Here is a 16585-nt window from a genome sequence, read left to right on the forward strand (position 1 = left end):
ATTTCTTACAGAGCAGGTTTCTTATTGACTAATTCTCTCAGTCTTTGTTTGTCTTTGAATATTTTAATCTCTACCTCAATTTTGAAAGATAACTTGGCTGGATAAAGAATTTTTGCCGGCAGCCTTTCTCATTCAGGATCTTAAATACATTAACCCACTGCATTTTTGCTTCCATGGTGCCTGCTGAGTAGCCTGAACTCAGTCTCATGTGTTTTTCCTTGTTTGTAGGAGACTGCTTTTGCTGCTTTCAGGACTTTCTTTTCAACATTTAACAGTTTTAGTATGTATCTTGAAGGCTACTTAGTGTTATATTTGGAACTCAATGGGCCTCTTTGATTTGTATATTTATGTCTTTTATAAGGGTTAGGAAACTTTCCCTGATGATATCTTTAACTCTCCCAGTCCTTCACTCTTCTCTTCTTCTGGGACACCAGTGATTCTTATATTTGTGTGCCTCTTGTTGTCCATCATCAACCCTCAGATACATTCCATATTTGCCATCTTTCTTTCCATTTATTCTTTTGTGCACTCTAGTTCAATTGTTCTGTCTTCTAGATCACTTATTTTTCCTTCCACTTCTTCAAATCTGCTATTTCGTGTCTCTACTATGCTTTTAATTTGTTCTACTGTATCTTTCATCTCTGTGAGAGCTGCCATTTTTCTATTTAATCTTTCAAATGCTTTGTTATGCTCTTCTAGGGTCTTCTTGATATGCTTTATTTCTTTATAAATATTATTGAGTAGTTTTTCCACATTCTATGTCCTCTCTAGAATTTTGATTTGGTTGTTTGGCTTGGTATTTTCTGTGTGGATCTTCTTGTGTTCTCTGTGACTTTCTGTTGTGTTTGGGGCATTTGATTATCTTGGTAATCTTCACTCAATCTTGGTATCTTCATTCAAAAAGTTTTGTATTTACTTGGCTTTGGATTGAAGATTTCCATTTTGCACTTGGTTTGTCAGTAATTCCCTGACAAACCAAGGTCTAGATCTCATGTACAGGGGTACAGTTCTACTGAGGGTCTACTAAAGGCTAGGGAGGTGTACATGGCTGTTCAGTGGCAGAACACCCACCTGCCATGTAGCAGACCCAGGCTTGATTCCTGGCCCATGACCCCTCCAAAAAACTAAAAAAATAAAAATAAAAATAATAAAATAAAGTAAAATAAAAATATGAAAGAAAAAACACACCTCAACATTAGTAGGCCCCAATGTCAGAAAGAGAACCCCAAGATATATTGGGAATGAACTCAGACTTGTGCCCACAGAAGGCAGTGAAAGTAATTTAAAAAAATAAAAAATTTAAAAGGTCAATAAAAACATTCATATATAAAATACGTATAAATAAAAATAAAAAATAACCTAATACTATTAATGAAAATATACATAGAAAAATATATTAAAAATTAGTAAAAATTGAAAAGAGGAAAAAAATAACCTAGGCAGACAGGAAGTTTGCCAGCCTGCACCTTACTGTTTCTCACCAGTAGTAGGTGGCGCTTATGAGCACCTCCTCCCCTCAGTTCCACCCCTCCACAACTGCAACAGCTGGCTGGGAAGCTGGTCTGTGAGGCAGCAGGGTTGTTCCTGGCCGGTGGCAACAAGAAGGCTGCTCCAGGTGCTGCACAGGGTAGTGCCTGGGGTGAGTAGCCAAGCTGCAGTACGCAGCACCCAGCGAATTTGCCACACACAGCGCCCGATGGGCCAGCTTTTCACAGCGCCTGGGTAAGCGACCCCTCCCATCACCTGGAGGCCTGGCTCTTTGTGGCTTGCTCCCCATGGGCATTGCCACCCATGGAGCTACAAACAAGGAAGTTTCCCCAGCCAGCAGTCGGGGCAAGTTGGAGTGGAGGGAGGTGAGTTCCCTCTGATCCACACTTCCCTATGCGCCATCACTTGTCCCCAGCAGGGATCACAGCTGATTCAACCCATCTTGCTCTCCCCATCTCAATCCCCCTCAGCCAAGAATCACCACAGATCCCCACAATCACTCACCCCCTGAGACTGCAATCAGGTCATTCTCTCCCCATCCCCCACCTCGTCCCAACAGAGCAGGAGTGAACTCAATCTACCCCACTTTGCCATTTTTCTTCTATGTGTTTTATGAGCTCTAGAGGCAAAGCATCTTTATTAGTTCTTTGCAAAGGAATTATTCCTATGTTTATTCCCTAAGAGAATGATTATTTTTTTGCTCATATGAAACCAAAAGGACAAGGGAAAGAGTGTTTTCCAAGAATCAAAAGAAGAAACAAAGAATGAGTTAAGAAGAGTTATTTACAGGGAAAAGAGACTAAGTAAGATGAAATTAACAAGGTAAAGTTCAATGAGAGGCAGAGGGAGAAGGAAAACATATTTGGTGCACAAATCTTCAAAGAAGGAAAAGAGCCATTGTAGTAAAAAGGAAATTTCACAGGCTGGTTACCAAGTCATATTGCTTTGTGGGAGGAGTTCAAAATCATTTAGTTGCATGGAGGGAAAAGTAATTATTACAGGTTATGATTCTAAAATCTAGGTGTTCTTAATATGAGGCATATCTATATTCATATATATTTTTAAATTATTTTATTATTAATAGTAAAATACTAATTGTATTAGTTAGGGTTCTCTAGAGAAACAGAATCAACAGGGAACACTCACAAATTTAAAATTTATAAAAGTGTCTCATGCAACTGCGGGAATGCAGAGTCCAAAATCCGCAGGGCAGGTCGTGAAGCTGACGATTCCGATGGAGGGTCTGGACGAACTCCACAGGAGAGGCGTGCCAGCTGGAGCAGGAAGGAAAAGAGCCGTCTCTTCTGAATCCTCCTTTTTAAAAGGCTTCCAGTGATTAGATTGAGCATCACTCATTGCAGAAGACTCCCCTTGGCTGATTACAAATGGAATCAGCTGTGGATGCAGCTGACATGCTCATGATCTAATTCTATGAAATGTCCTCACTGCGACAGGCCAGCACTTGCCCAACCAGACAAACAGGTACCACCACCAAGTTGACACATGAACCTGATCATTGCACTAATAATTCAAAAGGACAGAGATTTAGAATACCATGTAATCCTACAGGCAGAAGGGGCCTTACTGGTTTTCTATTTCATCCTATCTTTGAATTCCTTCTTTAAGCCAAGAACTCCAAATGCTAAGTATTATATACAATTAAACTATTACCTTATTTTGGACTTCGTATTTCAGTCTGAGAGTGCTACCTTTTTGGGTATGATAGTGTTAACCAAAACTGAGTTCATAATCACCTGCCTTAGTGATTCCAGAGGTGAATTAAGTTAGGTTTTACCCATCCTGCAGTAATATAGTTAATTTTGGACTTCTTATTTATCCTTATTACATTCAATCTTAGTAAGTTTTAGAGGGTTTACTTCCACCTACCAAGAAGGCCTTTAAAATCTTGATTCTCTAGATTTGCATCTAGCTACCAGCCACATGCAACTATTGAGCATCTGAAATATGGTGAGTCGGAATAGAGATGTGCTTAAAGTGTAAACTATATACATGATTTTGAAGACTCAGATATAAAAAAGAATATAAAATATCTTGATTACATGTTGAAATGATAGTACATGTTGAAATGATAAGATTTTTGGTTGAAGAAATATATTATCAAAATAAATTTTACTTATTTTTTTCTGTTTTTAAAAAACGACTTTCAGGAAATTTTAAATTATGTATGTGCCTCACATTTATGGCTCATGTATTTCTACTGGAAAGCACTGCTCTAGGTAATAACTTTCGCACTACCAGCGTTCTAACAATTTTAAATTTTAAAAATACTTTGTCTTCATCCAACTCAGCAACCATTTTGAACAGGCCATTGTTGAAGACAAAAAAAGCACTGAGACAAGCTAGTTACAAGGCTACTATAAACTCATCAACCTGCTTTTGGAAGATGCTTGATTACCTAAATATCCAATTCAATGCATATTTCTCCATCTTATCCACAAGGGTATTCTACAAGACTTTGTTAAAAGTCTTATTAGATTTCAGACATGACACAGCTATCTTAGTTCTATAAGCTACTCCTCTTATCATCTTGCCCAGTTCTCTCATGATTTATTCTTAGTGAAAATTTGACTGGGGGCTCATATCAAAAAACAAAACAAAACAGGTATTTCCAAATCCAACTTTCCTTATCCCAAAGTTTTGAATCAGTATGATCTCTAAGAGGACTAAATGAAAGTGGGAACAAAAAGGTAAAAGGATAGTTTTTAATAATAATAAATGAAAGAGCTCAACAGAGCATATTATAGGAGCAGTAATACTTAAATGGGCAATAAAAGAAATAATACCAAATGGATATTTTCCACGACATTATATTGCCACTGATAGTGTTAAGAGGCACATTTTGCTATTGAGGACTGATAAACATATAAATTACTTTTCTGTCAAATATGATAAAAAATTCCAACCAATTACTAGAGTGAGAGAGAACCGTATTAAAAATCTAATACAAAGAATTTAAATAAATAAATTAAAATGGAATTTAAAAAACATTTAAGTAACACACAAGAAGGCAAGAAAAAAGAAACTGAGGAACGAAAAACAGAAGGAATGAATGGAAAACAAGTAAAATGGCAAACAATCTCTAATATAGCAATAATTACAGTAAATGTAAGCAATCTAAATATAGCAATTAAAGGACAGAAACTGGCAGGGTAGATAAAAAGCAAAACACAGCTTAATTATATGCTATATAAAAATCTCACTTTAAAGATAACGATATAGGAAAGGTGAATGTAAAAGGATAAAAATGACATATCATACAAACATTAACTTAAAAAATAGGAATAGTTATATTAATATCAGATAAAGTAGATTTCAGAGCAAAGAAAATTACTAAGGACAAAGGGGGACATTACATAATGATAAAAGGATCAATCCACCAAGAAGATACAGCAATCCTATACATGTATACAAAACAATAGAGTATCTAAATATAAGAAACAAAAATTGATAGAGCTAAAACAGAAATAGACAAGCCCCCAAATTAAAGTTAGGGATTTCAATACCCCACTCTCAGCAACTGATAGAACTCCTACACAGAAAATTAGCAAGACTATCTATAGACTGAACAACACCATCAACCAATGGATTTAATTAACATCTCAGCATTAGAATACACATTATTTTCAAGTAGGAATGGAACATTCAGCAAGAGAGACATAATCAGTCACAAAACAAAATTCAATAAATTAAAAAAATTGAAATCATACAGAGTATGTTCTCTGATCATAATGGAATCAAATTAGAAATCAGTAATAGAAAGATATGAAAGTAGTCTCCAAACATTCTGGAGATTAACCAGCATACTTTTAAATTATCCATGGGTCAAAGAGACAAACTCTTAAAGGAAATAAAAATATACAAAGAACTGAATGAAAATGACAATACAACATATCAAAGTTGAGGGATGAAACTAAAGCAGAGCTGAGAGGGAAATTTAGGCATTAGGTGCTTACATAAGAGAAGTCTCAAATGAATAATCTAAGCTTAGACCCTCAAGAATCTGGATAAAGAAAAGCAAAACAAATCCAAAGCAAGCAGGAAGAAGGAAACAATACAGATAAGAACAGAACTCAATGAAGTGGAAACAGAAAAGCAATAAAGAACAGTCACTAAAACAAAAAGCGAGTTCTTTGAAAATTTGGTAAACCTCTAGCAAGATCGAAAAAGATAAACACAGAAATCACCTATAGGCAAAGTGCAGTGGGATATCATAACAGATTCTGCTATCTACAAAAGGATAAGGGAATATTTTATGCTCATAAATTCAACCACTTAGAAGAAATGGACTAATACCCTGAAATCCACAAACTATCAAAAATCAGTCAAGATGAAACAGATATAACCTGAATAGTCTAATAATTATTAAAGAAATGGAATCTTTAATTAAGAAGATGCTAAAAATCAATCTCCAGATCCAGATGGTTTCACTGGACAATTCTACCAAACATTTAAAGAAGAATTAACACTAATTCTACACATTTTCTTCCAGAAAACAGAAAAGAACAGTCCCCAAACCATCTTGTGAAGCCAGTATTATACTGATACCAAAATTAGACAGAGACAGCACAAAAAAAGAAACCATATCTTCCATGAAATTAGATGCAAAAATCCCTAACAAAATCCCTAACCAACAGTAAATAAAAGCAAAATCACACCATGACAAAGTGGAAAGGTATGCAAAGTTGGTTCCATAACTGAAAACCAACAACGTAATCCACATTATGAACACGATAAAGAAAAAAAAAAACATAATTTTATCAACTGACCTAGAAAAAGCATTGGATAAAATTTAACACCCATACTTTAAGATAAAAACTCTCCAAAAAAGAGGAATAGAGTAGAACTTCCTCAATTTCATAAAGAGCATCTACAAAAATCCTACAGCTAAAACTATAGTAGAAAGACTGAATGCTTTCCCTCCGAGATCAGGAACAAAACAAGGATGTCCGCTATTATCACTCCTATTCAACACAGTACACTAAGTTCTACACACTACAATATGCAAAAAAAGAAATTAATGGCATACAGATTAGAAAGGAAGAAGTAAACCACTTTTTTGGCAGACTACATGATTGTCTATACAAAAAATCTCAAGGAAACTACCCCCCAAGACTCTTAGAGATAATAAGTGAGTTCAGTAAGTTTGCAGTATACATAATCAACAAACAAAAATCAACTGCATCTGGAAACTGAAAAAAAAGTCACTACCATTGACAACTGACAACTGTGCCAAAGAAAAGGAAATACTTCGGCATAAATCTAACAAAACATGTACAGGATCTGTGGAATGAAAATTACAAAATACTGATGAAAGAAGCCAAAGATCTAAAACTTAGAAAATGTTTATGGATTGGAAGGTGCAATGTAGAAAAAAAACCAATTCTCCCTAAATTAATCAACAGGATTAATGAAATTCTTATTAAGAGTTCACAAAGGTTTTTTATAGTCATAGTCAAACTTATTCTAAAATACACATGGACAGAGAGAGGCCCTAGAGTAGCAAATCATTTTGAAAAGTAAGAATAAGGTGACAGAAATCTCTCTTCTCCATGCAAAGGCTTACTATATATATAGCCAGAGAAATCAAGATGGTTTGGTAGAGAAAGAATTACCCAGAGAATCCAGAATAGTTATACACAAATAGGTCTGATTAATTTTTTACAAAGGATCAAAGCAATTCAATGGAGAAGGCATAGTTTCTTCAACAAATGGTGCTGGAGCAAATAGATATTCTTAGGCAAAAATATGGGCCTTGACCTGATCCTTATACCTTGAAAGAAATGAATTAAAAATGGATCATGAACTTAGATGTAAAATATAAAGCTATAAAGGTTCTAGAAAAAATAGCATAGGGGAAAATCTTCAGAACCTAGGATTAAGTAAAGGTTCTTAAACTTGACACGATCCATAAGAGGGAAAATTTATATATTAGATCTCATCAAAATAAAAACTTTTGCTTTGGAGTTCCAGTTGACCAACATACAGGTGTGAAATACTCCACGGTTTTGTTTCCCCAAAGAATCTCTGAACAACTACCATATTTGGCAAAGCCCTCTTCCTCAGAGTTCCAGAAAACAGTTAAAGGGTCGCAGTATGTGGATGAGTGCCAAATAAAGAAAACATCACTTAAAACCATAGGAAAAGCTTCTGGTCCCCTTGATGACCCCTCCCCCAACTCCTTCCCAGTATGGGTAGAGTCAGACTGTGTTCTCAGGTTAAGTCCCTGGTCCAGTTCTGAAAGGAGTAGGTAACCCTTATGTGCACACTGGAGTACATGTATGCCAGTGCCCGTCTATCTAGTAGCAGCCTGCAGAATTGAATCTTGACACTCATCTTTTGCTCATCATCCCCAAATTTGCCCTGCACGCAGAAGCAGCTTGAGGACAGCTAAATTAGTGTATTATATAGTCAAACTGCTGTGGCCTAGGACAAATGATTACTGCTTAAGTCATAAAAGAGTACCCAGGAGGTGGGGAAAGTTTATTTCATAGGAGAAGGCGGGGATATGAATCCCTGTAAACAGGGATAATCTAAGTATAATCTAGGAATGCCTAGAGTGTATAATAATAGTGAAATGTACAAGGTACAATTTTAAAAATGTTTTTGCATGAGGAAGAACAAAGGAATGTCATTATTGCAGGGTACTGAAAATAGATGGTAATTAATATTTTAAGATGTCACCTTCTGTGTGAGACTAAAGCAAAAAATGTTTATTTGTTATAAAATTTATATTTTGACTAGTGCATTTCCTAATATAACTTATGTAGATAGTTTGATTGAACGCCATAAGTACTTGGAATCTCAGGTAGGACATGAGATTTTGCTGGTTTGTCCAGAGTGATGACCAGATGAATCCCAGAGTGATTCGATCAGTGAGTGGAAAAGTATCTGCAAAGCCCCCTTCGGGGGGTGGTGAAAACGGGGAGAAATTTAACTTTCCCAAGTTGAATTCTTGATATTCTCACAAGCAGTGTGGACAACCAAAGCTATAGGCTGAGCCCCCAGTCTTGGGGTTTGTTCATATGAAACTTAACCCCAAAAAAGGATAGGTCAAGTCTACTTAAAATTTAGGCCTAAGAGTCACCCCCAAGAGAGCCTCTTTTGTTGCTCAGATGTGGCCTCTCTCTCCAGCCAACACAACCAGTACCCTACCCCTCTCTATGTAGGACATGACTATGTAGGACAAGGGCTTATGTGCATTTTAAGGGCTCCAGTAAGCAACCCCACCTTAAATGGTTGGAGACATGTATTCATGGAAACCATCTAATCAAAAGTTATCACCCCACAATTTGGTGGGTCACATCTGCATGGGAATAATCAAAAAGCTCTCACCCAGCAATATTGAATGAAGATTAAAGAACATGGCTTCTTTAATAAATATATATAATATATATATGGACCTTCCTGGCAACATGGGACAGAGATCTTGCAATGAGCGGAGACTCAGCATCAAGGGATTGAGAAAAACCCTAGAATGAGATGAGACTTAGCATCAAGGGATTGAGAAAACCTTCTCGACCAAAAGGGGGAAGAGGGAAATGAGACAAAGTGTCAATGGCTGAGAGATTCCAAACAGAGTCGAGAGGTTATCCTGGAGGTTATTCTTATGCATCAAGTAGATATCATCTTGTTATTCAAGATGTAATGGAGATGCTGGAGGGAACTGCCTGAAAATGTTGAGCTGTGTTCCTGTAGCCATGTTTCTTGAGGATGACTGAAGAATGATACAGCTGTCACAATGTGACTGTGTGATTGTGAAAACCTTGTGTCTGATGCTCCTTTTATCTACCTTGTCAACAAAGGAGTAGAACATATGGAATAAAAATAAATAATAGAGGGAACAAATGCTAAAATAAATTTAGTTTGAAATGCTAGTGATCAATGAAAGCAAGGGGTAAGGGGTATGGTAGGTATAATCTTTTTTTTTTTTTCTTTCCTGTGTTCATTTTATTCCTTTTTCTACTGTCTTTTTATTTTTTTTTTAAAGAAAAAGCAAAACAAAACAGGGAAACTTCCTAAAGACATGTTCAGGACAAGATGCATGCTCAGTAAAAACCAGAGAGGACCCTATAACTTCCACCTGTGTTTATGTATGTCAAGAATATTGATTGCGGTGGTGGTTACCCAATCATACGTGATAAAACTGTATAGAGTTACACACAAATACACACACACAGAGTGCATGATTAACTGGCAAAATGTGAATAATTTCTATGGACTGTACACATGTCAATGTTATGGTTTTGATATTGTATTCTATAGTTAGGCAACGTATTAACATTGGGGAAGATTGGGTGAAGAGGACATGAAACTCTCTATACATCTCTCTCTGTAAACTTTCTGATAATCTTTATTTCAAAATAAAAAGTTAAAAAATTATTTATAACATCACAATATATTAATAAAATCAAATATTATTTTCAAAATTGACCTTGAATTACTAATGATCAGTTCTTGATAAGTTTACAATATTGGAAGTGAACTTTATATAATACCAATTTTTTATACACTAATGCTGAAAATAAATAGAGCTACATGAGAAATACTTTCTTAGTGACTGTGCCAGTTTGAATCTGTTGTGGACCCCAGAAAAGCCATGTTCTTTAATCTTCATTCAATATTGCTGGGTGAGAGCTTTTTGATTATTCCCATGCAGATGTGACCCACCAAATTGTGGGGTGATAACTTTTGATTAGATGGTTTCCATGAATACATGTCTCCAACCATTTAAGGTGGGGTTGCTTACTGGAGCCCTTAAAATGCACATAAGCCCTTTTTTGGGTGGGGAGGGAGCATGAAAGCCACATAGCCAGAGACCTTTGGAGATGAAGGAAAATGCCACCAGGGGACATTCATGAAGCAAGAAGCCTGGAGAGAGAGCTAGCAGACATCCCCATATTTGCCATGTGCCTTTCCAGCTTAGAGAGAAACCTTAAATGTCACTGTCCTTCTTGAACCAAGGCATCTCTCCCTGGATGCTTTAGATTGGACATTTCTATAGCCTTGCTTTAATTTGGACATTTTCACAGCCATAGAGCTTAGAAACTTGCAACTTAATAAATTCCCTTTTTTAAAAAGCCTTCCTGTTTTTGGTATATCGCACTCTGGCAGCTTGCAACCTAAGCAAAAATATTAATACTTTGAATAATACTTTGAATACTTTTAATTTGACATAAAAGTCTTAAGGATAGTTAGAGCTATACTGTGAATAGCATGTGATATTTCACATATTCAATTTAGCAAGATGCAAGGAAAAAAATAAAACGTAAATATTTCTATGTGCATTAATGAGATGACACACAGTTTTGGTTCTTGGTAAAATAACTTCATAAAAATTGACTTGAGTATCCATCTCCCTAGGAAAATGATGGTATCAAGTAAAATGACTCAGACACTATCAAAATTAAACTGAAAACAAACAGTTCTAAACAATGATATTAAAGTAAACCAATAAATTAATTTTACCTGATTTCCAACTTTGCCACTTCTGGTAGTTCTCCAAATTTTATTTCTTTTACCTCTAATTCCTTAAGAGCAGCCAGAATTTTGTGCTGGTCTTTACTGGTAATGCCATTCTAAGAAGAAATAATTTTAAAGTGCATTAAGATGTTTATACTTCAATAATTTAATATTGAAAATTATTCAAAGGAAATTTTCTACTTCATTACTTAATATTTTGAAAACACTAGATACATATTGGAAAAATAAAAAATGTTGAAAAAATGTTTGGTTTGCCTGTAATTGTGGTGGACAAAGTTATTTACATTATTAAAATACTTAGATATATAGTATCTAAATATATATATAGTCAATTATTTGCAATAAATAGCAATTATGGTGATCTACAAGAACAGATCACTAGATTTTTTATGTTAAAAGTTAACTTTTTAAATACTAAAAAAAAATGTCTTTATTAGAGACTAAGTTATGGGTTTATAGAATAATCATGCATAAAATACAGGATTCACATACATCACCCCACCAACAACTTACACTAGTGTGGAAAATTTGTTACAATTGATAACACATTTTTTATAATTGTGCCATTAATTAAAGCCCATGGTTTTAGGTAGGGTTCAGTGTTGGTATAGTGTAATTTCATGGATTTAAAAAATTTTTAACGTTTTTTTTAAATCGTGATATACAACATATATACAAAAAAGCAACAAATTTCCAAGTACATTTTAACAAGTACTTATAGAGCAGATTTAAAGTTTGGTATGGGTTACAATTCATGATTTCTCATTTTTTCTTCTAGCTGCTCCAAGACACTGGAGACCAACAGAAATATCAATACAATGATTCAGCAGTCATATCTGTTAAATCCTGTCTTTTCTGTTATACTCCTCCTTCTCTTTAAATAACACATACACATAAAATGGATTTTTAAAACATTTCTGCTACCATATATAAAATATAACATTTCCCTTTTTTAATCAATTCAGATATATATTTCAGTGCTGTTAACTGCATTCACAATCTTGTGCTTCCATCACCACCATCCATTACCAAAAGATTTCCACCATTCCAAATAGGAATCTTGTATATTTGAAGCCTTAACTTCCCATTTCCTATCTCCATCCTCTACCCTGGTAACCTATATTGTAGATTCTGATGCTATGAGCTTTGCTTATTCTAGTTGTTACATATCCCGTGAAATAATATGATATTTATCTTTTTGTCTGGCTTATTCCACTCAACATGATATCTTCCAACTTCATTCACACTGTCAAACATACAGGATTTCATTCCTTTTTATGGAAGAGTAATATTCCAATGATGTATATACCTCATTTTATTTATACTTTCATCAGGGATGGGTACTTGAGTTGCTTCCATCTTTTGGCAACTGTAAATAATACCACTATGAACATAAGTGTGAAAATACCTGTTTGAGTCCTTGTTTTCAATTTTTTTGGGTATATACTTAGTAGTGGGATTGCTGGAACATATGGTAGTTCTATACTTAGTTTTCTGAGGAACTGCTAAACTGTTTTCCACAGCAACTGCACCATTTTACATTCCCACCAGCAATGAATGAGTGTTACTATTTCTTCATATCCTCTCCAATACTTGTTATTTTCCATTTTTAAAAAATAGCAGCCATGTAATAGGCGTGAAATGTTATCTCATTGGACTTTTCATTTGCATTTCCCTGATGGCAAACAAGCTTAGTATCTTTACATGCTTTCTAGACATTTGTATATTTTCCTTGGAGAGATGGCTGTTCAAATCTTTTGCCTATTTTAAAACTGGGTTGTCTTTCTATTGTGAAGTTGAAGGATTTCTTTATATATTCTGGATATTAATCCTTTATAGGATATGTAAATCATTACATTTTAATACATATCTTTCAAAAACCTACAGTTAAACAACTTCCCTTCAAAATATTTAAAAATATACTGCTGATAAATAAAAATTAAGAAACCTTTTTTCCTCCTTTCTACCATTACCACTACACTAAAGATTCTATCTTGGCTTTATTTTTTTAGATAAATAGTACACTAATTGTGAATTTTAGTGAAACTGAAGATTTCAAGTTTCCAATGTGTTCATACAGCAAGTTTATAACTTTTTTCAACAGTTTTTATCATGAAATTTAACATATAGACAAAAAAAGCAATAAATTTCAAAGCACATCTTAACAAGTAGTTTTAGAACAAATTTCAAAGCTTGGGGGGTTACAGTTCCACAATTTCAGATTTTCTCTTCTAGCTGCTCTAAGACACTGAAAGCTAAAAAGAAAAATCAGTTTAATGATTCAGTAGTCATACTCATTTGTTAAATCCTAACTTTTCTGTTATATTCCTTCTCCTTTGATCCTTCTCCTAATCTTTAGGGATATTTGGGTTATGCCCAGTCTAACATTTTTCATGTTGAAAAGGGGTGTCGACATGTATGAGATAGGGGGATGTAATTGGTTGATATTCTTGGACAGACTGGCAGGTAACTTGTTAAGTATTCTATTTATTGCACAATCTATAATCCTTCCCATAGCTATTTTTGAATTGCTACTTAACACTAGAAAGTAAAATAACAGGTTTTGATAATTTTGGGACACAGCAAAAGACAGTATTTGGGGGACACATGGTCATACCAACACATCTCAAAACCACCTATTAAGGAGGCAGGGCAAGATGGCAGCATAAGGAGGTGTGGAATTTAGTTTGTCCTCTAGAACAGCTAGTAAATAGCCAGTAACCATTTGGAGGAACAATTGTTTGGGGGGCGTCCATGACTAGACATGTCATAAACCAGTGTGGAACAGGTGGAAGGGCCAAGATCACAACACAGAACTGTGAGTAAAGCCCCCCAAATCTGGAGGCTGGCACCCTTCCCCCACTGGCATGGTAGACTCAGCTGGAAACACTTCCCTACGGGAAAAAGCAGCAGTCTCTGCTGGGAGGAAGGGGGGACAGGCCAGACAAGTTCCAATTGTGGTTTTAATTAACAAATTTGGACTGCTGAATACAAGCTCCAAGCACAGATAAGCAAGAGCAAGAAGGGAAGCAATCATGAGGTTTCCTCCTGGCAGACAGGAGGCAGGGCTGATGGGTAAAACCCCCCTAAGGCTTTTAGTCTGTGCAGCTCAGAAGAATGGAAAAGGCCTGTGCTCCAAGCACACAGAGCCAAGTACCAACTCTGGCTCTTAAAAGGGGAATCTTGGGGGGTGGGGACTAAAGCTGAAAAGGGCTTAAATATGTTTTTTAAACTATTCTGAGTAGTTCATTAGAGAAAGCCTCAGGAATTTTCAATTGCCAGCCCTGCTCTAGGCAAGGGTAGAGTTAAGACAGGTCTGAGAGAAACAGTTCAAGTGAATTCTTTAAAGGGCTTATCTCTCCCAAGAAAATAGGTGGTGGTGGGGGGACCCAGCTTAATTGTGGCCCTCAATCAGAGAATTCAGGCCCCAGGAACTAAGTCCTAATTTCATCTTCTATCTCTGCCTCTGTCTCAACCATGTCCCTAGCAGCTACAGGGTCAGCTTAGAATTAGAGGCACCACACCACTTTACACCAGTGAAGAGCTCTAGGCTTACTAGCACCACCTAGTGGGAAGGATAGCAAAACAACAGAGTCTAGAGGCTTTACAGGAATCTATCTCTTAACCTGCTGGGCTTCATTCTCAGGGTAACTTGATACCAGTTACACCCTCTGAGAAGTGGGCCTGTCTTGTCTGGAAACAGTTGACTAGGATCAATATCTGCAGAGACCACCTCATAGAAAAGGGGAGGGGTTTCATTTAGGCAGGGCAAAAAATAGAAAAAGAAGAACTGAAAAATTCTGAACAGTTAAAAGAGAAACTAGGCTAGAGTTCTAGAGTAAGATGAACTGAACACCAAAAAAAAAAAAAAAAAAAAAAAGGAACAAAGTGAACCACAAGAAAACCTTAGGTAAAAGAATGAAAAACGACCTCCAGAATAAACTAATTAAGGAAATCAGGTGTCGACCTCCAAAAAATTATGAATCAACTAGAAAAAATGGGGATATGGTCCAGTCAAAGGAACAAACTAGCAAACACTTTAAAGGAGATACAGGAGTTGAAATAACTAATGATCATTCAAACATGCCAAGGAAAGTAAAAAATCAAATCAACAAGTTGAGGGAAGATATGGCAAAGACATGAAGGATATAAAGAAGACATTGGGAAACCATAAAGAAGAACTCAAAAGCTTGAAAAAACAAATGGCAAAACTAACAGGAAAGAAAGGCACAACAGATGAGATGAAAAACACAATGGAGACTTACAACAGCAGATATGAAGAGCCGGAAGAAAGGATTAGTGAACTAGAGGACAGGACCACTGAAATCTTACATACAAAAAAGCAGATAGGGAAAAGAATGGAAAAATATGAGCAGGGTCTCAGGGAATTAAATGACAACATGAAGCACATGAATATAATGTTAAAGGTGTCCCAGAAGGAGGAGAGAAGGGAAAAGGGACAGAAAGAATAATGGAGGAAATTATCCCTGAAAATCTCCCATCTCTTATGAAAGACATAAAATTACAGATCCAAGAGTAAAATGCACCCCCAAAGCAATAGATCTGCATAGGCCTACTTCAAGATACTTATTTCAGATTATCAAATGTCAAAGACAAAGAGAATTCTGAAAGCAGAAAGAGAAAAGAGGTCCATCAAATACAAAGGAAGCTCAATAAGTCTATGTGCAGATTTCTAAGCAGAAACCATGGAGGTGAGACGGCAGAGATATGATATTAAGATTCTGAAAGAGAAAACTGTCCACCAAAAATTCTATATCTAGCAAAACTATCTTTTAAAAATGAGGGAGAGTTTAAAATATCCTCAGACAAACACAGTGATCGAGTCTATGACTAAGAGTCCAGCACTAACAAGAAATACTAAAATGAGCACTACAGGCAGATAGAAAAATACAGGGGAGAGAGGGGTTTGGAAAAGAGTGTGTAAATGAAGACTACTCCAGTAAGGATAAAAAGACAAAAACAAACAAACAAACAAACAAACAAAAAACAAACCCAAAAACAAAAAACCAAGATACAACATGAAATTCCAAAGAAAAAATGGCATAATAAGTACTACCTTTACTGTAATAAGATTAAATGTTAATGAATTAAACTCCACAATCAAAAGATATAGCTTGTCAGAATGTATTAAAAACAGGACCCATCTATATGCTATTTACAAGAGACTCACTTTAGACCCAAGGACAAAAACAGATGGACAGTGAAAGTTTGGAAAAAGATACTTTACAAACAACAACCAGAAAAGAGCAGGGGTAGCTATACTAATATCTGACAAATTAGACTTCAAATGTAAAACAACTGAAAGAGACAAAGAAGGACATTATATATTAATAAAAGGAACAACTCATCAAGAAGACATAATAATCATAAATATTTATGCAGTGAGCCAGAGTGCCCCAAAACACATGAGGCAAACACTCATAACACTGAAAGGAGAAGTAGACACTTCTACAATAATAGTTTGAGACTTCAATACACTGCTCTCATCAGTGGCTAGAACATCTAGACAGAGGATCAATAAGGAAACAAAGATTTTGAATAATAGGAATAATTAACTAGACTTGACAGACATTTA

The 16585-nt window shown here is 35.6% G+C and overlaps 1 protein-coding gene across 4 annotated transcripts in view; it reads right to left on the reverse strand.

Annotated features, from left to right (window-relative positions):
* Positions 1-16585, reverse strand: part of ASZ1 (ankyrin repeat, SAM and basic leucine zipper domain containing 1) — a 131066-nt gene that overhangs the window by 19264 nt on the left and 95217 nt on the right. For 3 of the 4 annotated variants that reach the window (XM_077163645.1, XM_077163656.1, XM_077163638.1), the window contains exon 10: positions 10975-11084. In XM_077163645.1, the coding sequence (XP_077019760.1) occupies positions 10975-11084 (110 nt within the window). Of the gene's footprint in view, positions 1-2601; positions 2763-10974; positions 11085-16585 lie in introns of those variants that run through there. The other variant, XM_077163666.1, reaches the window with a different exon arrangement.

The sequence above is a fragment of the Tamandua tetradactyla genome, chromosome 1 (assembly GCF_023851605.1).
Source record: "Tamandua tetradactyla isolate mTamTet1 chromosome 1, mTamTet1.pri, whole genome shotgun sequence".
Taxonomy (NCBI): domain Eukaryota; kingdom Metazoa; phylum Chordata; class Mammalia; order Pilosa; family Myrmecophagidae; genus Tamandua; species Tamandua tetradactyla.